Consider the following 27,012-nt stretch of genomic DNA (forward strand, 5'->3'; position numbering starts at 1 on the left):
CTATTATTTCAGTGAGGCAATTACACAGCAAAAATCCTCTTCTCCCTTTTCATAAATGACTAACTTCATTATCCATGATAATTACATGGTTTCTACAATCCCACTCATCGGTCAAGGGTAGAGGAGTGTTTTACCTCAAGGTCAACGATACAATCCAGGTTTGATGGCGCAGAAGAGGAATTCATATTCTCTATAACCATTCAAGTTTACAGGGCCTAGTTCAATTTAAGGACTTTGGCTCTAATCGAACACTCCCCCATATGATTAAAGCCAAACTCTTGTTTCATGTGTATTATGATTTACCGTAGATTAAAAAAATAAACTCAAAAGATGTCATATTGAAATATATATATTTATTAATTAAGTCAAAATATAAAATAAACAGGCACATGTTGACAAGACAAGGCACACGTCAAGACAAAACACATTGTCAAGAACGCATGTGCAATAAGAAAAGTATATTTTCAAGAGAGCAATATTTACATACAGAAAGAGCTGCATGTAGTTCTGCTGGAAGGTCTGTATCAGAACAGGATGCTTCCTCTGGTGGAGCCTGGCCATTTATAAACAAGTCAAATATCAAAAGGAATCTCAAAAGTACTGCATGTAACATCTAAGGGGCTCTACCGTATTAAACTTGTGATTCACTTCCCTGGACTGCACAGTATTAATAACTGGAAAACATGGCTTTATGATGTTTCATCCACACCTGACACATACAGTCCCTTTAGACCTATTCACTTCCATACAGGGTGTCTAAAATAAGCATTACTATACAAAAAGGCAAAATTGGTCACATTTCAAAGTAAGAGCAACACCAACTACAAAAAATGATTTACATCAAGATAACAAAGACTTGCATTACCTGAAATGCTCACTGACCATTACAAACACCGGCCATATATACACGAGAGGAGTGCCAAGTGGACACACCACAACCTGTGCGGGGTGAATTGTCCACACAAAACGTGGGGACCATCATGAGAAAAATCAGAAAAGGTCCTTTGCTGTCGAATTGAAAACTGCATCATTTGGCTTTTTGAACAGGTCACCCTGGGGGGAATGAAAGACACATATTTTAGTAACTGATATACCCCACCCCCATAAAAAAAAGCAATCTAGAGGAGTAAGCAGAATGCGCAGAAAAAGAATCTGTCAATCTTTGCTATAAGTTCATGTGTCTGGAATGGATTATTGAAGTACACATTGAAAGTTGAGGTGACAGCATATAAGGCTGGTCTTACAGTGAAGTAAACTGGTCGATCGCGATCGATAAAGCCTTGTGCGCCTATTATTATTATTTTTTTATTCATCTTTCGCTGCTGGCGGTAGGTGCACTTGATTCAGAAGCCCTGCGCGCCAGATAATCAAAGTACTCCCATTTTGAACCATTTCATTTGTCTGAAGGAACAAACTCTGACCTGAGAGAGCTAAATCAAGTGCGCTGGCCTATTGAATAGCTCAAATCACCATGCCTATAGCTCCACAACCCCCAAACTACATGAGATTTAATCAATTTTAAAACCATGACCAGAGAGACTTAAAGAACACAGCAAAGAGCTGCTGCTTTCATGAGTGAGTTCATACTTCAAGTTTTTAATTCAGCACTGTCACCGTTTTTATTCAACACTTTTACAAAACATAAAATGCGCTTCACCCTACTTCTACTACAACCAGAACTGTAGCTGCAATGAATGAGTAGCCAAAAGTATCGACAGCTGCGTTATTATTATAAGCAGCTCGTCGTGTCTATTTTAATATGGAGGTCATGAGAACATGAATTTGTGCAGGAGTACTCTAATGTACTTGTCCTCTTCCTCAGTTGTGCACCAGGGCCTCCCACTCCTCTTTCTATTCTAGTTAGAGCCAGTTTGTGCTGTTCTGTGAAGAGAGTAGGACACATCATTGTACCAGATCTTCAGTTTCTTGGCAATTTCTCACATGGAATAGCCTTCATTTCTCAGAACAAGAATAGACTGAGTTTCAGAAGAAAGTGCTTGGTTTCTGGCCATTTTGAGCCTGTAATCGAACCCACCAATGCTGATGCTCCAGATACTCAACCAGTCTAAAGAAGGACAGTTTCATTGCTTCTTTAAATCAGAACAGTTTTCAGCTGTGCTAACAATTGCAAAAGGGTTTTCTAATGATCAATTAGTCTTTTAAAATGATACACTTGGATTAGCTAACATAACGTGCCATTGGAACACAGGAGTGATGGTTGCTGTTCATGGGCCTCTGTACGCCTATGTAGATATTCCATTAAAAATCAGCCGTTTCCAGCTACAATAGTCATTTACAACATCAACAATGTCTACACTGTATTTCTGATCAATTTGATGTTATTTTAATGGACAAAAAAAAAAAAAAAAAGTGCTTATCTTTCAAAAACCAGGACATTTCTAAGTGACCCCAAACTTTTGAACGGCAGCGTATGGTCCGACAAGGACAAAATTGGCAGTATGCTGTGGTAACATATTAGGCATACAGCACAAACCTCATTCCTACAGAACTGGTTGTATTAGATTAATGTTGCATAGGCCTCGATTCATGTCATGCTTTTAATCAATTCTGTGAAGTAGATCTCGGCTTGCTTTTATTTGTATTATTCCCCCTTTTTCTCCCCAATTTCGTGGTATCCAATTGTTAGTAGTTACTGTCTTGTCTCATCGCTACAACTCCCGTACGGGCTCGGGAGAGACGAAGGTCGAGAGCCATGCGTCCTCCGAAACACAACCCAACCAAGCCGCACTGCTTCTTAACACAGCGCGCATCCAACCCGGAAGCCAGCCACACCAATGTGTCGGAGGAAACACCGTACACCTAGCGACCTGGTCAGCTCGCACTGCGCCCGGCCCGCCACAGGAGTTACTAGAGCGCGATGAGACAAGGGTATCCCTACCGGCCAAACTCTCCCTAACCCGGACGCCGCTAGGCCAATTGTGCGTCGCCCCATGGACCTCCCGGTCGCGGCCGGCTGCGACAGAGCCTGGGCTCGAACCCGGGAGGCCCTCGGCTTGCTTTTTGACTCTGAAAGTGATCTTGACTCAGAAAAGGTTGGTGACCGCTGAGTTAGAGTATAGTTTAAAAGGCTGGTCTTACAGTGAAGTCAGAGTAGCTGATGTCAACAGGTTTTTTCCCCTCTGTACCGTTGTACTCCTGCAGGGGTGTTCTCTGTCTACTGCTGCTGTTGCTTCTCTCAAGGGACTTGGTTTTCTGCTTAGCCAATGAATGGACAAACAAACAGCACATCAGTCAACAAACTGAGCATGCAACACACTTCCTTCCCAGCAGCCTCTGCTAATCCATTTGAAGTATTCCATTTCTGCATCTCTTTACCAGAATGATTGACCTTGGAAAGAGGTTAGATTCTAAAGACAAGTTTTGATTTCGCTGTCAATATTCTTTCTATCACAAGCTAAATTGACTGTGGCCAAATAGCTTACCGCGTAAATAAGCAAAATTCTATAACAGCATCACCTAGTGGTTGTTTTAATAGTTGTCCAGCAATATAAAAGGAAGATGTTGAACATTCAATTTGGATATATGTGTGCAAGCACAAGAACCAATGATTGACCAAAGTTTGGAGTGAGTGCTGTGTGTGTGTACCTGCATCTGAACCTGGGAGAGAGGAGGCTTGCTGCTAGGCACACTGATGAAGGTGCTGGATGAGCTGCAGCTGACGGAGCGCACCATGATAGGCTGGGCAGGAGTCTGCTGAAAGGACAGTCATGGTGGTCAAGGTCAATTGGCCCAGTGTCATCCGGGTTTGGCCGATGTAGGCAGTCATTGTTAATAAGAATGTTCTTAACTGACTTTCCTAGTTAAATAAATAAAAAAGTTACCACAATAGTAAAGTGGACAGTTGGTTTTGGAGGGGAGTGAACTAGCCCTATGTGGACCACTGCTAGTTACTGTACCTTCCTGATCTTGTTGGGGGTGAGGGTGTTCATCCCGCCATGGGCCCTCTTCGTGGGAGTTTTGAAGAGAGTTGTCATTTCCCCCTTCTTTGATGTCTGCAACACAGAGACATACAAAGCCTCAGTCACAGACCAGTCATTAACAAACAGACCATTCTGCTGGGGACAGAAAGGTCAAATCCCTGTTTCCCACCATTCAACAGTTACACATGCTGACCACCATATGGTGTACAAGTCTATTTCAATCCAAGTTCAGCACAGTACGTTTTAGAATTGGCCTTTTGGACATGGGAACAGGGAGATCAGGTTTGATGATAGTTTTTAAAGAAAAATAGCAAACCCCCTGAAGCCTCTATGGACCAGTACTGGGCTGACTGGCGAACACTGCTGGGTCAATGTGAGAGCATTATGAGGAGCTGGACTTACAATGGCACGTTCACTCTTCTCCTTGCCCCTCTGCTGTTTGTGCTCCTCCCATTGGCTGGAGATGTAGGTCATGACTCTCTGGCCCTGGACCAGGAAGGCAGAACCCTGGTCCTTCTCCCAGCTCTCAACACCAGTCCTCAGCTCTTCCTCCAACTAGTCACATCACATAACAGGGAGGATCAACATCACTTTTCCTTTGTCAAAATCCTTTATATACACTTCACTGGCATTTAAACTGTATACATCATTGGCATTTTACATAAGGTCACAACCTCACTGACACCATCATATACACAGCATACAGTGGGGCAGCAGCATACAGTGGGGCAGCAGCATACAGTGGGGCAGCATCATACAGTGGGGCAGCATCATACAGTGGGGCGAGATTTGACATTGAATAAAGGAGGCGGTGATCTTTTGATTACCATCAACCATTGCTGCCACTTTTCAGACATTACATTTTAAATGTACATTATATTTAAAAAAAGATATATACACTGAACAAAAATATGAATGCAACATGTAAAGTGTTGGTCCCATGTTTAATGAGCTAAAATAAAAGATCCCAGACATTTTCCACACACACAAAAAGCTTATTTCTCTCAAATTGTGAACAAATTTGTTAACATCCCTGTTAGGGAGCATTTCTCCTTTGCCAAGCTGTTCCATCCACTTGACAGGTGAGGCATATCAAGAAGCTGATTAAACAGCATGATCATTAGCACAGGTGCACATTGTGCTGGGGACAATAAAAGTTTGCTGACTGCAAGAAACTTTTAGCGAATTTGGCAGTACGTCCAACCAGCCTCAACCGCAGACGTGTGGGCGAGTGGTTTTCTGATGTCAATGTTGTGAACAGATTGCCCCATGGTGGCAGTGGAGCTATGGTATGGGCAGGCATAAGCTACATTTTGTTGATGGCAATTTGAATGCAGTGATACCGTGATGAGATCTGAGGCCCGTTGTGGTGCCCTTCATCCACCACCATCACTTCATGTCCAGCATGATAATGCACGGCTCAATATCGCAAGGATCTGTACACAATTCCTGGAAGCTGAAAATGTCCCAGTTCTTCCATGGCCTGCATTCTCAGACATGTCACCCATTGAGCATGTTTGGGATGCTCTAGACCACATATGTCAGAGTCAAGGCCCGCGGGCCACATCCGGCCCGCGAGAAGGTTTTTTACAGCCCCTGGGATGATCTTGATTTATTATTAGAACCGGCCCGCAGACCGCAGCAAGCCGGCAGCCCGCAGATCTTTTACACGCACCAATACTACATTTCCCACAATGCAACGGTGACGCACCGAGCAGTAGGCTGCTTCATTTCAATATTTATTGGCACAGCAGTCGTCAGCATCACAGTAAAATTAACTTTCAGATACCCATCAAAAATGGCAAAACGGAAGGTGGACACTGAGAACCGGGGGTTTCAAACAAGGTGGGAGTCGGAGTATATGTTCACGGAGGTAGCTGGAAAACCTGTGTGTCTTCTGTGTGGAGAAAGTGTGGCGGTACTGAAAGAGTATAATCTGAGACGACATTATGAAACGAAACACGCGGACAAAAACAAGAATATGGACATGGAACAAAGGCTACAAAAGGCAGAGGAATTAAAACGAGGCCTCAAATCTCGACAGGCTCTGTTCAAAAAAGCCAAATCACAAGGCCAGGCTGCTGTCAAGGCCAGTTTTATTTTGGCAGAAGAGATCGCTAAATCAGCCCGGCCATTTACGGAGGGGGATTTCATCAAAAACTGCATGATTAAAGTTTGTGACGAAGTTTGCCCAGAAAAAAGGCAACTCTTTTTAAATGTGAGTCTGAGCAGAAACACCATTGCCGAGAGAGTAGACCAGTTGTCCATCAATCTAAAAGAGCAGCTTGTGAAAAAGGGAAAAGATTTCATTGCATATTCCTTGGCTGTGGATGAGAGCACCGACATTTCTGACATTGCCCAGTTGTCAATTTTCATCCGCGGAGTGGACTCCAGCCTAAGCGTGACAGAGGAGTTTTTGGCTTTACGTCCTATGCATGGCACAACTACGGGGCATGATTTGTATGAAGAGGTGTCAAGATGTGTAAATGAGATGGAGCTGCCTTGGGAAAAACTCGTGGGTTTGACAACCGACGGAGCACCTGCGATGTGTGGACACAGGAGCGGACTGGTGGCGAAGATACGGGAAAAGATGCAAGAGGAAAACGCGACAGGTGAGCTGACAGCTTATCATTGTATCATACACCAGGAAGCGTTGTGCGGTAAAGCCTTGAAAATGGAGCATGTAATGAGCATCATCACGCGCACAGTTAACTTTATCAGAGCCAAAGGTTTGAATCACCGCCAGTTCAAGGCATTTCTGACGGAGTTAGAAACGGAGCATGGTGATTTGCCTTATCACACAGAGGTGCGATGGCTAAGCCAGGGAAAGGTGCTTCAAAGATGTTTCGAGCTTCGTGAGGAGATTTGTCTGTTCTTGGACAGCAAAGGGAAAGACACAACACAACTCCGAGACGAAATGTTTCTGTGTGAAATGGCTTTTCTGTGTGACATTACGAGTCATCTGAATGCAATGAACTTGCAGCTGCAGGGTCGGGATCATGTCATCTCTGATATGTACAGTACAGTGAAGGCATTTAAAACCAAACTGACTCTGTGGGAGACGCAGATGCGGAAAGAAAATTTGAGCCACTTTCCCAGCTGCCAGACCATGAAAGAGAAGCTCTCTACCAGTGCGTTCCCGAGCGCACAGTTGGCTGATAAAATAGGTATGCTTGCCGCTGACTTTCGACGCCGATTTGCTGACTTTGAAGCACAAAAAAGCAGGTTGGAACTGCTCGGTAACCCATTTGCTGTTGACGTGGAAAGCTCACCACCAAACCTCCAAATGGAGTTGATTGACCTCCAATGCAATGATGCACTGAGGGCAAAATATGCGGCAGTGGGTGCTGCGGAGTTCGCCCGTTTCCTCCCCGACACAATGCCCCAGCTGCGCATCCAGGCTGCTCAAACGTTGTCTATGTTTGGCAGCACATACCTGTGTGAACAACTGTTTTCTTTGATGAACCTGAACAAAACATCACACAGAAGTCGACTTACTGCTGAACACCTCCACTCAATTCTGAGGATTTCCTCAGCTCAGAGCCTTACCCCGAACATTGATGAACTTGTGGAAAAGATGGGACACCACCAAGTATCACCCTCAACCTCAAACAAGTGAACATTACTGTGCAATCACATATTTAGAGTTTTTACTCAGTTCAAGTTTAAAAGTTAAAGTTTAATATTTGTTTTCACTGCATGTTACTTCTCCTTAAACAAAGTGTTGTTTTTGATTAATAGATTTTTGCACTTTATTTTATTGTATTTCAATCCAATTATATTTTAAAAATATTTCAGTTGAGTGGATGATAGAAAATTGCTATTATTGTTTTTTTCTTTGAAGTAAATTTAGCCCACTTTTGCTAAAATAGAAAATATAGGCTACTGATGGTGCCTTGAATACCGGTTTCTTTCATTTAATGTTCATGTTATGGGGATTTTTATATAAAGGAAATTTGTCTTTTGTGTCTGTTGAAAATTAAAGATTACTGACAGAGCCATAAGAAAATATTGCTTTATTTATCTGATCATATTGGAATATATTTGTTAGGTTTTCAGTAGGTTCAATTAGGTTCACTAGACTATATGCGTCATTTAAAAATTTTTCAATGAACATTCGAACAGTCCGGCCCTCGGCTTGTAGCTAAATTTTTTATTTGGCCCTCCGTCCATTTGACTTTGACACCCCTGCTCTAGACCAACATGCACAACAGCCTTACTTTAAAAAAATATATAGATATTTTTTTATTCTCTCCCTCCCTCCAACTGCCAAACAAAGTTATTAGAGGGACATGTTGATGAATCAAATCCAGCCTTACCTTTGGCAACATCTTCTGAACTTTGACCTTCTCTTTGGCCTCTTTGAGAAGGGCTCCTCCTCTGTTGGAGAAGCGGTTTGGATCATTGGCCTTTTTCTGCAAAGAGGTTTGAAAATTAGATACGTTTTCTATGTCAAGTGGAACAAAAACAATTCTGCACCACACTGAACATGTATCAGAAACAAGAGCAGCTGGTATCTACTGTGGATATTTTTGATTGAAAACCATTACATGCATCAAGTGGTACACAATTAAAAATATATATTTGCAATTTATTTCACAAACATAGCTTGACCGCAAATTCCAGCATTACCTCAAAGTCCTGGAAGAGGGCCCAGTACTTCTCCCATTTCTGCAGAACCTCCAGTAAGGGTTTAGCCTGGTCATAGTAATTCTTCACCTTCAATAGCTCAGCGTCATGTAGTGCCAACAATTCCTCTGTGAAGTCATCTAGGGAAAGACGGATCGGTTCGATCAGTATGTATGCGTTTTGCGTATGAGTGAGAGAGGAAGTATTTCCATTACTGTTCTACCTACCGTCACAGATGTGGGCGTTGAAGGGTTCACGCTGCTCAGGGCCCTGGTTGCACTTGTCCCAGAGAGCCACTAGTTCCTGTCGGACCTTGTCAATCACATCCTCCAACATGGCTTTCTGCAGGACTGTCAGACAGTCAACCTCCCCCTGCCACTGGAAGGGCAACAGGGTCAGTTTCAGTAGGAGTAAAAATACATCTCTGAAACAGTGACATGAGGAGGTACCAGCTGAACTTGTTCCTTAAGAAATACTAATTTAATTTTCCGTATGCCCTAATGCAGTGTTTCTCAACTCCAGTCCTCAAGTACCTCCAACAGCATGTTTTTGTTGTAGCCCCAGACAAACTCAACTGATTCAACTCATTGAGGGCTTGATCATTAGTTGACAAGTTGAATCAGGTGTGCTTGTCTGGGACTACAACAAAAATGTGTACTGTTGAAGGTACTGGAGTTGGGAAACACTGCCCTAATGATACAGGACTGTCAAACACCGTGGTGTCTAGCACCATTGTAGAGGTATTCTCTGTTCCCTTGTTAGCCAATTCTGGGGAAACTTAATAGTTATGGTGCCATGTTTACTGTTTTGCAGTGGTATGCCAGTGAAGCTTTGTCCAACACAGTGGTGAAGGAGAGGTATGAAGGAAGAGGGAGTTCCAACCTGTGTGATTTGGTCAGAAAGGGTACCCTGCACACTCTCCTGGAACGCAGTGCGATCTTGCTCCAGCGCTTCCAGACGATTCCACAGGCACATAGCTCGTTCTTTCAGCTCAGCCAGAGTATTCATCAGGGATTCCTTCTTGACCTTCATCTAAACAAAAATATACTAATATAATTGGTCAAAAGTCCTAGAACCAAAACAACAAAAATCTTTGAGTAATCATTAGTAAGTTTTATAAAATTATTTTCAGTACCTGGGACAACAGCAGTTGGAGGGCTTTGATGTTTTCATGCGTGAGCAGGAATATCTCCTCGCCGTGACACACCGACTCCTTCTCCAGACTGGTTTCTGGTTTATGACCCATGTCCTCCATGAGCTTCCTGATGTCCTCACGCAGCCCCGAGAACACCTTTGCACGACTCTTCTACAGAACGGGGGAAGGGAGGGACAAGAGACGAGATGCTTGCAACAAAAGACAAACATCACAAGACCACAAAAGAGACTTAAAAAAGAAGAAATTAATAATAGTGTGCTTAGTAATACTTGAGTCAGGTATTCATGACATTCACACTAAACAGTCTTGCCATCCTGGCAGCTGTTGCAATACCTTTTCTTCACTGAGGGTCTTGAGGTGCTCCCGGAGCTCCTGCAGCTGAGTGCGTGAGGGCATGCTGCCTGTGGGAACATAATAGGGAGTGACGCACAGCTCCAAGCACAGTTCCTTATCCTGCTGCTGCAGTCCGTGTAGCTCCTTCAAACGGTCCCCCTTCTCCTTGGTCAGAACCTCCATACGCAGACGCAGGTTCTTCTCGATCTGGAGGACTGTCAGACCCTCCTCCAACTGACAGGTGGACACGATGGAGACAGGAGGTTAGCACAACGGAAGGAAAAGAGTCAAGGGGTGGAACCAGCTAAACTATTGAGACACAGCCCCTTTAAAGACCAACCTTTACTGTTGTTAAGCCTGAAGAAATAACCACTTACTTTGTATGGATCCATTGACATTTCCAGACACAAGGTATCCAACTGTTTTTCAAAAGTGATGATATTGGTTCGGATGCGGTGCTTCAAAGCTTCCTCCTCAGTGATCATGTCATTCAAAAGGCCCTTTAGATTAGGAAAGGAATGTCATATCAGTCTGTTAATTAGTTACTTGACATGGCTTCCGTTTCATTTTCAGTTCATCTACATTTCCTGTTTTCTGAAGCCTCACCTCAATGTGTTTCTTCACCGTCTCCATCCGCTCTACCCTCTGCTCCTCCATAATGCCCATGCTATCCCAGATGTCCACCAGCCTGGCCATGGCATGGTTTATACCAGTCACTAGCGAGAAAGCCAGGGCTTCACTGCAGAGATGAGTGACATGACCATCACATTTGGTAACTTCAGCTGGCTAAGTAGCAAACACATTGCCTAACAAATCTGAATATGATACCAATTATTGGTATACAGTTTGAAACCAAGCACTGCAAAAACAATATTTTTTTAGGGGGTAGATCAGCTTTAATATTGCAGATAGATTCTGTCAATGTAATTGTCTGCATAATTTCCAATCCCCATATATATATATATTTTTTTATACATAGTACCAGTCAAAAGTTGACACCTACTCATTCAAGGGTTTTTCTTTATTTGTATGGATATTTTCTACATGGTAGAATAATAGAAGACATCAAAACTATAAAATCATGTAGTAACCCCCCCCCCAAAAAAAGTGTCAAACAAATAAATATATATTTTATTCTTCAAAGTAGCCACCCTTTGCCTTGATGACAGCTTTGCATAATCTGGGCATTTTCTCAACCAGCTTCAACTGGAATGCTTTTCCAACAGTCTTGAAGGAGTTCCCACATATGCTGAGCACTTGTTGGCTGCTTTTCCTTCACTCTGCGGTCCAACTCATCCCAAACCATCGCAATTGGGTTGAGGTTGGGTGATTGTGGAGGCCAGGTCATCTGATGCAGAACTCCATCACTCTCCTTCTTGGTCAAATAGGCTTACACAGCCTGGGAGGTGTGTTTTGGGTAATTTCCAGTTGAAAAAACAAATTATAGTCCTACTAAGCCCAAACCAGATGGGATGACGTATCGCTGCAGAATGCTGTGGTAGGCATGCTGGTTAAGTTTGCCTTGAATTCTAAATAAATCCCAGACAGTGTCACCAGCAAAGCACACCTCCTCAATGCTTCACGGTGGGAACCACACATGCAGAGATCATCTGTTCGCTTACTCTGCATCTCACAAAGATACGGCAGTTGGAACCAAAAATCCCAAATTTGGACTCATCAGAACAAAAGGGCAGATTTCCACCGGTCTAATGTCCATCGCTAGTGTTTCTTGGCCCAAGCAAGTATCTTCTTGGTGTCCTTTAGTAGTGTTTTTTTTGCAGCAATTCAACCATGCAGTCTCCTCTGAACAGTTGATGTTGAGATGTGTCTGTTAGTTGAACTCTGTGAAGCATTTATTTGGGCTGCAATCTGAGGTGCAGTTAATTGCCAATTTCTGAGGCTCTTAACTCTAATGAACTTATTTGCAGCAGAGGTAACTCTGTGTCTTCCTTTCCAGTGGCGGTCCTCATGAGAGCCAGTTTCATCATAGCGCTTGATGGCTTTTGTGACTGCACTTGAAGAAACGTTCAAAGTTCTTGAAATGTTCCGGATTGACTGACCTTCATGTCTTAAAGTAATGATGTACTGTCGTTTCTCTTTGCTTTTACTAAATAGGGCTATCATCTGTATACCAACCCTACCTTGTCACAACACAACTGATTGGCTCAAACGCATTAAGGAAAGAAATTCCACAAATTAACTTAAGGCACAACTGTTAATTGAAATGCATTCTAGGTGACTACCTCAACCAGCTGGTTGAGAGAATGCGAAGAGTGTGCAATGCTGTCATCAAGGCAAAGGGTGGCTACTTTGAAGAATCTCAAATATATTTAGTTTAATTTTTTTAATTTTTTACCCTTGTTTTGTTTACTCCATGATTCCATATGTGTTATTTCATAGTTTTGATGTCTTCACTATTATTCTACAATGTAGAAAATAGTAAAATAAAGAAAAACCATTGAATGAGTAGGTGTCCAAACTTTTGACTGGTACTGTATAAAAAATATCTATATTATTTTCTTTAATATTTTTCAGGCTTCTACATCCAGCGTATACATACATTTTACTGACAGTATATTTAAGCAATAAGGCATGAGAGGGTGTGGTATATGGCCAATATACCATGGCCAAGGGCTGTTCTTAGGCACGACGCAACTGGTTACCAACTTAATTAGAGCAGTAAAAATACATGTCAAGACCGTGGTATACGGGCTGATATACCAGAGCTGTCAGCCAATCAGCATTCAGGGCTCAAACTACCCAGTTTATAATTTACAATAGTTATCTTTTGTTTGTTTTTAGTCCCATACTTCAGCTCCATTCACAAACACATTACTTAATAAATTGGCTATGATACCAATTATTGGTATAGTCAAACCAAGCACTGCAAAAACTTGGAAAGTTTCCTTACAAGCCAGAATCTTGTATAAAATTACATTTGCACTTACTCTACTGGTTGTCTGTGCAGTTGGTCCTTCAGCTGGTCAAAATGTGAGACAAAATATCCACAGGAAAGTGTTGTTTACCTGAATTATTAGAGCGCCGGGACTGGCGTTGTGATATCTGTCACCTGGCACATGCTTACACCATGCAAACACCTGCAAGACTTTTGTTGTATCCTGTCCATGTACACTTCTGTCTTGTGTACGTGTCTTAGCCGATGAGAAAACAAGTATTGACTGCCACACACAGAGACCCGCATTTTGAAGTCTGTTTAATACTATTTTCCTGTGGATATTTTGTCTAAAACACATCGCAGACTATTCAGATTGAAATGGCAATGCGTGGAAATCATACAATTAAAATCAACTACAACTTCCGTTTAAGAACCCAACCGCTTTTACGTCACGTTGAACAGACAAAACATTTTGCAACAAAATTGGCTTAATGAATACACCCCTGGTCCGGGCAAAAGTAGTTTGCACCGGGTGAAGAGTGATTGCATTCGTTGGCAAAGTTCACTCAAAACGAAAGTGAGGTAGATTAAGGATGTGGAGTAATGAGTACTATTCTGTGTGTTCACATGCAAAAGTGATTGCTTTTGATAAACGCTCTGCCTTTCCAATGAAATCTAGTATGAAAATTTGAATATATACTTTATGGAAAGGAGATGTTGTATGTTTCTTAACAATAGATCATGTTGCCGAATGGCGCAGATTGGGTTTTCACCGGGTTGCCACTAGTTACCACAGCCAAAATTGGCTAAATCGTAAAAATACATGAAAACAAAAACTTGCTTTCTGGTCTTAATTTAAGGTTAGGCATAAGGTTAGCAGTGTGGTTAAATGCAGATACGTTTTAGAAATAGGCAGGGTTTAGCCATAATTCTGACTTTGTGGATGTTTTTTTATTTTTATAGTTGAGAACAAGTTCTCATTTGCAACTGCGACCTGGCCAAGATAAAGCATAGCAGTGTGAACAGACAACAACACAGAGTTACACATGGAGTAAACAATAAACAAGTCAATAACATGGTAGAAACATAACATGGTGGCATTGAGATAGAGGACTCGTCATTGTATCGGTGCCATTTTAGTTAGTGTCTGTGACAGCATGGGCAGCGCTATCACAGATAGTAAAATGAGCCAGATATTTCCCCGGAAGTATACATGTGAAGCATCTCGTTGGTGTTTTCCTTTCACGGGGTAGGCATTCCCTTACATGCTGACCAGACCGGACACGTCGCGTGCGTTGCAAAATACATTTAGAAATCCATGTTATTCAATTATTGCACCCACACTGCTCGCGAGCGTCTGCGATGCCAAGGGCTAAAATAGAAGTCATTCCTATTTCTGACGCAGATCGCACTGAAAGTCCTGCCTCTCCCATCTCCTCATTGGTTTATAGAAGCAGGTACCCACGTGCCATCTCCTCATTGGTTATACCCACGTGGGTGATTGAAAGACGAACTTTGTTGCCGGTTGTCGTGGTAATACTGTAACAACCCTGGGTTTATAAGCGCAGAAATCGACTCTGCCGCTGGAGCATGCTTTTGCGGCACAGTCGATAGCGCGCCGGACCTCGGGCTAGAAGGTCAAGGGTTCGAGACCTGCTCCCTGCTGTTTCATTACAATACTATGAAAGTTTAGATGGGATCACCATATAAATTCAAAGATGAAAAACCCTGGAAGGAGGAGAGACGACTAGAAACGATTTGGTTGGCCGTTATATGTGTGGATTAATTGTCGGAGTAGAGGTCCTTCTGCATTTCAGGTAAAATAACAACTCAATGTTTATATCCCAGGACAAATTAGCTAGCAACAGCAAGCTAGCTAAATAGGACAAATTAACATTAGCTAGCAAGTGCAAGCTAACTAGCTAAATTGCCATACATGTTTAATGCTTTTCGATCTGTCCCCAAATTAATGTCATTGGTCCCCAAATTAATGTCATGACTTGAACAGGGTCACCAGGAGGGATCAGCCAATGAAGTTAGAAGTCCCACCCAGTTGACTACATTACAATTGTGGAAGTCCTCCATGGCGCAACCCATGCAAATGAGGCCTTTTGGCCACTAGAGACCTCTATCATTCTCTACGGGCTGTGGTAATTAGTCATGACCCGCCTCGCCTGGGTTGGATCTGTACTATGACTCGGGAGCTAACGTTAGTCTGGTGGTTCTAGCAGAGGAAAGTTTGTCACTACTCTAGCAACATTTTTACTTTAATAACAAAAGTGTGTTAAAGCCAGTCACTAATAAAAGTATGTGATGTGGGGATGAATGTAACGATAAAGCGCGTTGAAGACTCCTCTTGCCCCACGGGTCTATTCATTGCGCCGATTCTGTTGCAAAACGTTTCTTAAAACGTTTCCTAAAACTATGAGACCTGCATTTGTACAAAAACGAGTTTAGTTCTGTTTGGTTATTAAACTGAACGTGTTCTGTAATGAATACACCCGAGCTAGAAAACAAAGTGTGTTTAACTATTGGTACGTTCAAGACACCTGGGAACACTAAAAATGACGTTGTCAAATCATGACGGCTGATCTTCAGGTCGGAAAGTTAGAGTTCTAGAAATAGGCCCGAGTTCTTGAGTTGGAATTCCGAGTTAGATGACCATTAAACGATTTTTTTCGCCAGTCGGAGCTCTTTTTTTTCTCGGGTTCCCAATTGTCCTGAACACACAAGTCCGATATTTACAAGTTACCAGTTGTTTTGAACGCGGAATTACCTAATTTAGCTAACCTACTATAGTCATTGTCAGAATAAGAGTAGTCTAGAATGAAACGTTCCCCTATCCCAGCAATGCCATTGGCTTTTTGCATTGTGGTAGCTACTTCTAATTTAATTCACACATTGCTACAGAAAACTTAACTAGAGATAAGTATAGCTAACGTTAACTCCTTTCTAGTCTGGTTAATGATAGCCACTTTAGCTAGCAAACAAAGTCAACTTACCTCCTCCGGCTTGACATTGCTGCCCCGAAAACTAGGTAGCTATTGACGAATATAAATGTTTTACATTAAATTAAAAAGACGTGTGGCTGGCTGGTTTGAATTATCATTATAGCCGCGACGAAGCAATGGTGCTATTCACTAATGACACTCCCCTTTTCTCTTTTTGGTCAGAGAGGCTCTCTGCCTCCGTCAAGTGGATAGTAAGCTACATTACATTTTCACTTCAGTACTGAATGTTGTCAGTCAAAATACCGTAGCCAGCTATTGCTGATTAGATGGACACGTTAGACAGTGCATTCAATACATTTTCAATAAACAGTTAGATCAAATTGTAATCAATGTCTGTAATATTCTGGACATATGTTTGAACCTGCAATAGGAAAAGTCACCATAATACATGCCACTTGGGGGCCTCCAAGTGGCGCATCGGTCTAAGGTACTGCATCTCAGTGCTAGAGGCATCACATCACACCGGCAGTGATTGGGAGTCCCATAGGGTGCGGCACAATTTGCTCAACGTCGTCCGGGTTAGGGTTTGGCCGGGGTAGGCCGTGATTGTAAATAACAATTTGTTCTTAACTGACTTGACTAGTTAAATAAATGCTAAATAAAAATTGAAAAAATGTACAATTATCTATGTCATACCGATGGAACAAATTATGAATTGATCAAACAAAGTAGTGGGCCTAGGCTGTATATGGCTGAGCACAGACAAAGTGTTGCCCAATGCTCCATGTTATTTTGGCAGTTAATAATTGACACACTGCGTGCTGAAAATGGCATTCGTTATAACTTCACAGTTTCAAAATCATTAGTCATTTAAATTAATAGTTTATTAAACCATGGATTTCCAGATACTGTATAAATATACAAAATTATTGTTTCTTTTGTTAACTCAAATGTACAGATTTTAAGAAATATTAAATGGGAATTTAATTATTTGATGAAATTCCAAACTTCCAAAATTAATCTGAAAAGTCAACTAATATTGTAAATCTTGAGGTAACATATTGGATTAGTAACCATAGGTTGTGTTTTAGAAAATAAATTGTGAAGTCGAAATGTACTATGTTACGGTGAATCTGTCCTGGTCAAACTCAAAATGTAACATAAAATAGATTGATACTCCCTTGATTATTAATTGGATGGTCAATCATAAATCCCCTCTAAAACATCCAGCGCATTAACAGTATCCCTAACACATGGTCATCACTGTACAAAAGCTTGCTTGTCTTATAATTCAAGTATAACATTAAGGGAATATTTTGTTGTTGAAAAGTTCAATAGGTTCCTATAATGTTAACTGTAGCTGTAGGTTATGTATTGATTGAGGAGTCAAGTAAAATCTCCCTCCAAACACTTCCCTTTTGGCATTATTCCATTTGAGGATTCTTAATCAGCATATTCATCTATTAAAATGTAAAAAATTATGTATTGATGCCTCTAAGCGAGGAGCAAAATTACCAGTGATGCTGTTTGCTCACTTTATCTTTCATAATCTTGCATACATACATTATTTAACTCTTCAACTACTCATTCTCCCTCATATAAAAAACCCTTGTTCTTCTGTCTCAGTCTACACCAGAGCCATTTATTTCCATTTCCATTTATTTGGATATATATGGCTCTGGTCCAGTGGAGGCTGCGGAGGGAAGGACGGCTCATAATAATGCCCGGAACGCAACCAATGGAATGGCATCAAATACATGGAAACCATGTGTTTGATGTATTTGGTAGCATTTCACTGATTCCGCTCCAGCCATTACCACGAGCCTGTCCTCCCCAATGAAGGTGCCACCAACCTTCTGTGCGTCACCAATGGATGTAGATCGGGGTTCTCCAACTCTGTTCCTAGAGAGCTAGCCTCCTGTAGGTTTTTACTCCAACCCCAGTTTTAACTAACTTGACTCAGTTTATCAACTAAAAACTGTGCTAGATTAGGGTTGGATCGAGAACATACAGGACGGTAGCTCTCGAGGAACAGGGTTGGAGAGCTCTGATGTAGAAGCTGCCCTGTCATTGGCAAATCGAACTGCAGCATGTACAGTATAAAATGACAAGTTTTCCATGTCTTTGTCAGCCTTCCCAAAGAAAGAGCCTTGTCTGAGAGAATCTATGACCGTGGTGTTACAGCTCGCTAGCAGCACCGTGACACACACCTCCTTATAGTCTTTAAGGATCCCTTTGAAGGTTTGCATCCCTGTTGAGTCTATGAAGGGCATGGCAGAGCAGTCTAGGATGATCGTATGTAAGTCAAGTTCTCTGGACCCCAGCCCTACCTTTACCTCTCCATTAGTCTTGTCGGCTCTCACAGCCTCCTTCTCTGCCAGTGTTTCCGCTTTTTTCTCTGCTTTCCTCCTCCTGGTCATCTCCAGGAAGGGTTCCAAGCCCACGGCTTTGTACAGAGACTTCAGGAAGAAGTCCTTGTTTGCATAGTACAGCGGGGCCTGGAAGCGGAAGATCTTTACTTTAGGGAGAGACATGAGGTTTTCATACTCCTCCATGTCCTCGTAGTGGGCAGTGTCATGGATCTGTCCCAGCAGAGAAACCTTGGGCTTCTGGGTCTGGACGATGATACAGAGCATAGAGAAAACGACCCCAACCACCAGCCCCATCTCCACACTGATCAGAGCTGAGGCACTCATCGTCACCATCCAGACAATAGCGTCCATCTTACTGACGCGCCACTTACTGGGCACGTCTCTGAACTTACGGAGAGCGCCCCTCAGGCTGACGATGATGATACAGGCCAGGACGCACTTCTGGAGGGAGTAAAAGAGGGGGGCAAAGAAGAGTAGGACCAGGAGAACGACGAAGGCACTCACAATGCTGGAGACCTGAGTCTGGCAGCCTGTGGAGTCTTTCACCATAGTCTTAGCCAGGGCAGCGCTGGTGGTAAAACAGTGGAAGAAAGAAGGGATGATGTTACAGAAAGCAATGGCCATCATCTCCTGGTTGGGGCGAACGGTGTAGCCGTTCTTTTTGGCAAACATCTCAGAGAGGGAAACCGTGAAGGCAAAGCTGATCACAGCCAGTGGCATGGCGTCGAAGGCCACCCGGGGCATCAACCCAAAACTGGGCACCTTAGGGGGGATGAAGCCTGTGGGGATAGCCCCAGAGACATTGGAGTTGTAGCGTCTATGAAAGTCTCCAAAGTGGGACGCCAGTGTAGCGATCGCCACCACCACCAGCTCTGTGGGCAGGGGGATCTTAAGACGGTCCTTGTAGCGCTCTTGGAGCTCCTTCCCCGCCACCAGGACGGAGATGCAGATGGCACTGGTGATCAGGTCACAGTAGTTGGTATTCTGGATGTTGCTTAAGATGTTGATCCACGTGACCACCACTGTTCTGTAGCCCTGGTGGCGAGGGATCTTGAGCCCCAGGAGGTACTTGGCTTGGACGGTGAGGATGGTGAACGAGGCGCCAGTGGCGAAGCCGTCCAGCATGGGAGCAGAGAGATAGACGGAGACAAAGCCCAGTCTGAACACAGCCATCAATACCTGGAAGGAGACAACCATTTTTATCAGATAGTTCATTTAATCTATTCTGAAGGTCAATATATTCAGCACAGTCATCTTTGATGTACAGATGTAGGATCTTCATTTGATCACTCTTTTATTGGTGAGAACTTTCCTGTACAGCAGGAAATGCAAACTTGTAGCGTATTCAAGGCTTAAAAAGGCTTCTAAAGTTCGTAATTTCCACTTAAAAATGTCAGACTTGATTTGCCCTAATGAAAAATGTATCAACCCCTACAATACATTCCCATTAATTATAATCTACATAATTTCCTGTTGCTGCAGGATTTATTTTCTGCTGTAGAATTATGGTTCATATTAAGATCCTACATCTGTAGGTGATCTACGATGTTTATGACATCAGTGTTTAATCAAGTAAAATAATTTCAGGAGTAATTGTTACATCTGTTTCACAAAATCTTCAAAGCAGTTTTGAGAGTGATGAATCAGAGTGTTTTAATTGAAAATGTACCTGGTAAATCCCAACCAAAAACGTCATGGCTGCTGCGATACTGATGGCATAACATTCTTTCCCACATTCCATGCCGAAGGCCCCCATGGTCAGGTTGACTGCTGAGCTGTCTGAGTCAACTGTCACATTCAAGATTCCATCTGCTTTGGTGTCATCCAAATCGAACCCTGCCATATACACCTCTCTGTCCACCACTTGGCCCACCATAAGGCTCATCAGACTGAATATGCCCACAGACACGTGCCTGGAGGTCCCCATGAAGAAGTAGATGATGTTGGCGAAGAAGGAAGTGTAGAGGCCATAGATGGGGTCTACTCCGGCCAGCAGACAGTAGGCGATGGCCTGAGGGACCAGGATGATGCCTATGACGAGGCCCGACATTAGATCACCCCAGATATACTCTTTCAGCTTGTACTTGGGCAGCCAGAGCACCACAGGGAATAACCCAGTCAGGGTAGTCTTGACCCTGGGCATGGAGCAGGACAGGCTACGGCTCAGCTTGGTCTTCAGGATGGCCATGGGCTCTTTCCGCTTCCTGACCCTCCGCTCCAGGTGGGGAACTTCTGTGACCTTGGCTTCCTCCATGGCCTCTGGAAGTGGTAGGCTGTGGTGGTGGTCTTGGTGTGGTGCTTAGCCGTGCTCCTGGAATGAATCAGACAGAGAACCTTCACTCATCATGACACTCTTTGATCATTAGATAGTGTTTCCTCCCTGAAAGGAAACAATGATTAAACACAGCAACTTCCAAGCTAGCATTTGAATTCAAGGGGTGTTACATCACTCACATAGTCTGCTAGTTAAACTTTGATGGGTAGTGTAGACCGATGAGATTGTAAGTGATTTAGTGAAAATAGCTTCACTGTATGGATAACATGAATACATTGAAAAGCAATAAACGTGTCATAATATATGAGAGATAAGTTAGACTATCCTCATAGAGCCTGCTGTTGATGTGCTCCCACATCCAGTTCAATATTGCACAGCGATGTTCAGCACAGTGACAATGGAAAAACTTACCCAAGGACCATATCTGTCAACCCATCTCAGATTGCCCCTCAATCCAAAGACAAACACAGACAATGTATTGACAGTCCATATACAGTGCCATGAATAAGTATTTTTCCCCTTTCTGATTTTCTGGACTTTGACTAGGCCATTCCAAAACTTTAAATGTGTTGCTTTTCAGCCATTCTGATGTAGTCTAGCTTGTGTGTTTGGATCATTGTCTTGCAGCATGACCCAGCTGCGCTTTAGTTTCAGCTCACTGACGGATGGCCTGACATTGTCCTTTATGTGTGATAACGTTCAGTGTAAAAAATATGCAAAAATAGAGAAAATCTGAAAGGGGACAAATACCTTTTCACGGCACTGTATGTACTTTTGTATTTGCTTATTTTAATGTGTGATTGTATTACTTTTTATCCTGCTGATTAGCTTGTGTATGTATAGTGACTGGGTGTCTTGAAAAGGGTTCAAAATAAAATATGTTACAAATATGTTACAATTACAATAATTATTATTATCATATTAAACTCCAATATATCTTAAATGGGACCTAACCAGAAAGTATCAAAGCATGCCTCTAATGATATCAGTGAAAAAAACAAAAAACGACTCCATTTCCATCTGTGGACAGTCTGAACATCCCTAGATTGAGATGAATGGGTAATACAGACATTCACCATAGAGCCGATCATGTCTCATCATATCTTCAGAAGCACTAAACGATGCAGTATATGATAACTAGGATGATAATCCCTTACAGTAGCAGTACACAGAAGATCAAGTCATCATTGTGTCTCATCCTAACCTCATTACAACTGTCTAATGGGCTTTGATTCCTGCTTTTACTTTGTGTGCCGAAGTCAACACCCACCCCCCATGTACAGCAATAACTGCACTAAGGGGACTCAAATAGTAAGAGACATTTTAGGTAAAAAATGTAATTGGTAGACACTCCAGATTTGAACACTATTTGAACACTATTTTTAACACTCTCTCTAAATGATATTCTATACCTGTATTAAAACATCTAAATGCATGATATGGCAGGTTACAAAGGTTACAAAGTTAGGCTACTTGTTATTCTAGAACCGTTCAGGCTGAGGTAAAACAATAACTCACCCACACTGTGTTCTGCCAACCCAAAGAGGAATGCAAACTGGGTGTCTTAGTTTTATAGTCAGGTACATGTATCTTCAGGTATACCTGAAAATAATCACCGCTATCTGTACTGTCCCTCACACTTACAACCAACGTGTCACACGCTCGCTCTTTCTCTCTCTACTTTTGTCTCCCCTGTCTCTCTGGCAGTGTCATACATGCACCTCGCTAGCTTCCCCCGAGGAGACTGACAAACCGGTTTCTGTGGCAAATGTATGTTGGATGAGAATAAAGATAAGGGCAACCCTTGGCCTGAGACTGATCATTATCATGGGGGGGGGGGGGGGGGCACTGTCTCATCGAGTCAAGATCTGGGCAATAGGGTAACATCAGTCAATTGTTTACTGGCTGGAGTGGCTTATCTTCCACAGTGTTACTATTCAGACCTAACCTGGGATCTGGTTGTACAACTGAAATTGAAGAAGAGTCACAAATTGCAAAAGCCAAACTGTTCACATAGTTCCAGTTGATACCGTCGCCTGGTATGGTTGCCTTACAATAGATAGGGGCTTCATTCACTATTGACTGGACACCAGATTACTGATCCCTGCTCTCAGTTTATCAATGTATTGCTTTCATTTACATAATATATGTGACAAATATGGAAATGAAAAAACAAATGCACATGCTTTTCAGAACCAGACTTTTTTTAATTAGACAGAATGTCCTGTTTCCAGAAGCCTAGGGAAAGGGAAAGGGGGATACCTAGTCAGTTACACAACAGAATGCCTTCAACTGAAATGTGTCTTCCGCATTTAACCCAACCCCACTGAATCAGAAAGGTGCGCTTAGTAAGGTTTGTGTTCACATACATTATTTTTTACTTCTGCTTTGCATATTAGTCATCATTGATGGACTACTAAAATATGTGTTGTGTTTCTAGTTTCTAGCTATGTCAAAGACTTAAAGGCCCAGTGCAGTCAAAATTCAGTTGTTCCTTTGTTTTGTATCATATTGTACAACAGCTGAGGAAACTAATGCTGTAAAAGTGTGAACAAATTTGATCAGTGTTATTTCCTGATAGTTGCTGGTTGAAAATAAAATCTACACAGGACCTTCTAATCAGCAGGTTTGCATGGGCGGGAGTTTCGGCTTGCCTGGTGACATCACCAGGAGGTAAATTAGTTAATAGACCAAAAACAAAGAGAGTTTCTAACCTCTTTGCCAATAACAGCTAGTTTTCAGTTTTCCCCTCCCAACTCAGACTACTCCCAGTCCTAGCAAAATCCTTTATTGCGGAATATTTTTTTAGCAAAAAGCTATTTTTGTCGATGTTGTTTTTATTTAAATTTTTTATTATTATATACAACACATCTTGTATAACACAACACAAAAAACCTCAACGGAACGGCCACTATAGAAAACACTCAAATGTGTCTGGTTTATGTTTGATTTTGTAATGTCTAATGGGATGTAGCTAGATACTTCAGTCCTCTAGTTTGTTATTGAGGGCGGATATGAGGCTTTCCAATTGATGGCTCAATTTTTTTCTCTCCAGCAATTCCATATCTGTGACCAATGGTTCCCCCCAATTTCTTCCTTTAGATCTGTTTCCCATTTTTTCCTTTTAGGTTCTGAACCACCAGGTAGAGTTTCAAACAACCCTTGATATAACTTGGCAATCAACTTCTTTGACGTAGCAGCTTCTTTCAGTATTTTTTCTATGTAAGATGCCTTAGGTTCATCCAGATTCCGTTGAAGCAATTGAATACTTGTTTTTTTAAGAGGTGTTGACAAGCTGAATGTACGACACCCATGCATATCCCTCAAGACATGCCACGAGAGGTCTCTTCACAGCACCCAAATCCAGAACGGACTATGGGAGGCGCACAGTACTACATAGAGCCATGACTACATGGAACTCTATTCCACATAAGGTAACTGATCCAAGCAGTGGAATCAGATTTAAAAAACTGGTAAAAATACACCTTATGGAACAATGAAGTAACACACACAAAGGTACAGACACATGCATATGCACACATTGTGATATTGTTGTATGGTGGTATCAAACATTTTGTATTGTAGATACACTACCGGTCAAACATTTTAGAACACCTACTCATTCAAGGGTTTTTCTTTATTTGTACTATTTTCTACATTGTAGAATAATAGTGAAGACATCAAAACTATGAAATAACACATATGGAATCATATAGTAACCAAAAAAGTGTTAAACAAATCAAAATATATTTGAGATTTGAGATTCTTCAAATAGCCACCCTTTGCCTTGATGACAGCTTTGCACACTCTTGACATTCTCTCAACCAGCTTCACCTGGAATGCTTTTCCAACAGTCTTGAAGGAGTTCCCAGATATGCTGAGCACTTGTTGGCTGCTTTTCCTTCACTCTGCGGTCCGACTTAAAAAAATATTATTTCCCCTTTATTTAACCAGGTAGGCCAGTTGAGAACAAGTTCTCATTTACAACTGCGACCTGGCCAAGATAAAGCAAAGCAGTGCGACAAAAACAACACAGAGTTATATATGGGATAAACAAGCGTACAGTCAATAACACAATAGAAAAATTGTATATTGTATACTGTGTGTGCAAATGAAGTAAGGCAATAAATAGGCCAATAGTGGCAAAGTAATTAGAATTTAGCAATCTACACTGGAGTGATATATGTGCAGATGAGGATGTGCAAGTAGAAATACTGGTGTGCAAAAGAGCAGAAAAACAAAAACAAATATGGGGATGAGGTAGGTAGTTGGTTGAATGGGCTATTTACATATGGGCTGTGTACAGCTGCAGCGATCGGTAAGCTGCTCTGACAGCTGACATTTAAAGTTAGTGAGGGAGATATAAGTCTCCAACTTCAGTGATTTTTTCAATTCGTTCCAGTCATTGGCAACAGAGAACTGGAAGGAAAGGTGGCCAAAGCAGGTGTTGGCTTTGGGGATGACAAGTGAAATATACCTACTGGAGCGCGTGCTACGGGTGGGTGATGCTATTGTGACCAGTGAGCTGAGATAAGGTGGAGTTTTATCTAGCAAAGACTTGTAGATGACCTGGAGCCAGTGGGTTTGGCGACGAATATGTAGCGAGGACCAGCCAACGAGAGCATACAGGTTGCAGTGGTGGGTAGAATATGGGGCTTTGGTAACAAAACGGATGGCACTGTGATAGACTGCATCCAATTTGCTGAGTAGAGTGTTGGAGGCTATTTTGTAAATGACATCGTCGAAGTCAAGGATCGGTAGGATGGTCAGTTTTTACAAGGGTATGTTTGGCAGCATGAGTGAAGGAGGCTTTGTTGCGAAAAAGGAAGCAAATTCTAGATTTAACTTTGGATTGCAGATGCTTAATGTGAATCTGGAAGGAGAGTTTACAATCTAGCCAGACACCTAGGTATTTATAGTTGTCCACATATTCTAAGTCAGAACCGTCCAGAGTAGTGATGCTAGTCGGGCGGGCGGGTGCGGGCAGCGATCGGTTGAAGAGCATGCATTTCGTTTTACTAGCATTTAAGAGCAGTTGGAGGCCACGGAAGGAGTGTTGTATGGCTTTGAAGCTCGTTTGGAAGTTTGTTAACACAGTTTCCAAAGAAGGGCCAGATGTATACAGAATGGTGTCATCTGTATAGAGGTGGATAAAACAATCACCTGGCAGCAAGAGCGAGATCATTGATATATACAGAGAAAAGAGTCAGCCCGAGAATTGAACCCTTTGGCACCCCCATAGAGACTGCCAGGGGTCCGGACAACAGGCCCTCCGATTTGACACTCTGAACTCTATCTGGGAAGAAGTTAGTTAACCAGGCGAGGCAGTCATTAGAGAAACCAAGGCTGTTGAGTCTGCCGATAAGAATACGGTGATTGACAGAGTCGAAAGCCTTGGCCAGGTCGAAGAAGGCGGCTGCACAGTACTGTCTTTTATTGATGGCGGATATGATATCGTTTCGGACCCTGAGCGTGGCTGAGGTGCACCTGTGACCAGCTCGGAAACCAGATTGCATAGCGGAGAAGGTATGGTGGGATTCGAAATGGTCGGTCATCTTTGTTAACTTGGTTTTCAAAGACTTTAGAAAGGCAGGGCAGGATGGATATAGGTCTGTAACAGTTTGGGTCTAGAGTGTCTCCCCCTTTGAAGAGGGGGATGACCGTGGCCACTTTCCAATCTTTAGGAATCTCAGATGATACGAAAGAGAGGTTGAACAGACTAGTAATAGGGGCTGCAACAATGGCGGCGGATAATTTTAGGAAGAGAGGGTCCAGATTGTCTAACCCAGCTGATTTGTAGGGATCCAGATTTTTCAGCTCTTTCAGGACATCAACTGTCTGGATTTGGGTGAAGAAGAAGTGGGGGGGGGGGGGGGGGGGGGGGTTGGGCCAGTTGTTGCGGGGGGTGCAGAGCTGTTGGTCGGGGTTGGGGTAGCCAGGTGGAAAGCATGGCCAGCCGTAGAGGAATGCTTATTGAAATTCTCGATTATCGTGGATTTATCAGTGGTGACAGTGTTTCCTAGTCTCAGTGCAGTGGGCAGCTGGGAGGAGGTACTCTTATTCTCCATGGACTTTACGGTGTCAGGGTGTTTTTGTGCTGGTCAAGGGCAGTCAAGTCTGGAGTGAACCAAGGGCTATATCTGTTCTTAGTTCAATTTTTTTTAAAGGGGCATGCTTATTTAAGATGGTGAGGAAAGCACTTTTAAAGAACAACCAGGCATCCTCTACTGACGGGATGAGGTCAATATCCTTCCACGATACCCAGGCCAAGTCGATTAGAAGGGCCTGCTCGCAGAAGTGTTTTAGGGAGCGTTTGACAGTGATGAGGGGTGGTCGTTTGACCGCAGACCCATATCGAACGCAAGCAGTGATCGCTGAGATCCTGGTTGAAAACAGCAGAGGTGTATTTAGAGGGCAAGTTAGTCAGGAGGATATCTATGAGGGTGCCCATGTTTACGG

General features: G+C 42.6%; 2 protein-coding genes across 3 annotated transcripts; both read right to left on the reverse strand.

The window, feature by feature from the left end:
• Positions 1–333: 333 nt before the first annotated feature.
• LOC120044225 (protein regulator of cytokinesis 1-like) lies at positions 334–16,068 on the reverse strand. 2 transcript variants are annotated; one of them, XM_038988830.1, is made up of 14 exons: positions 15,958–16,068; positions 10,666–10,798; positions 10,437–10,559; positions 10,060–10,293; positions 9,706–9,876; positions 9,453–9,602; positions 8,798–8,948; positions 8,574–8,710; positions 8,261–8,356; positions 4,344–4,496; positions 3,918–4,013; positions 3,607–3,711; positions 3,100–3,213; positions 334–1,053 (listed from the first exon to the last, which is right to left on the reverse strand). In XM_038988830.1, the coding sequence occupies exons 1-14, from the start codon at positions 15,972–15,974 to the stop codon at positions 991–993; spliced, it is 1,743 nt and encodes a 580-aa protein (XP_038844758.1). In that variant the 5' UTR covers positions 15,975–16,068; the 3' UTR covers positions 334–990. The 2 variants fall into 2 exon arrangements, with proteins under 2 accessions (XP_038844758.1, XP_038844757.1); XM_038988829.1 differs by having other exon boundaries at positions 3,607–3,714.
• A 714-nt stretch (positions 16,069–16,782) lies between these two features.
• Positions 16,783–22,272, reverse strand: LOC120044226 (sulfate anion transporter 1-like). The gene is made up of 3 exons (XM_038988831.1): positions 22,156–22,272; positions 19,948–20,589; positions 16,783–19,457 (listed from the first exon to the last, which is right to left on the reverse strand). The coding sequence occupies exons 2-3, from the start codon at positions 20,530–20,532 to the stop codon at positions 17,895–17,897; spliced, it is 2,148 nt and encodes a 715-aa protein (XP_038844759.1). The 5' UTR covers positions 20,533–20,589; positions 22,156–22,272; the 3' UTR covers positions 16,783–17,894.
• Positions 22,273–27,012: the final 4,740 nt, after the last annotated feature.

The sequence above is a fragment of the Salvelinus namaycush genome, chromosome 3 (genome assembly GCF_016432855.1).
Source record: "Salvelinus namaycush isolate Seneca chromosome 3, SaNama_1.0, whole genome shotgun sequence".
NCBI lineage: Eukaryota > Metazoa > Chordata > Actinopteri > Salmoniformes > Salmonidae > Salvelinus > Salvelinus namaycush.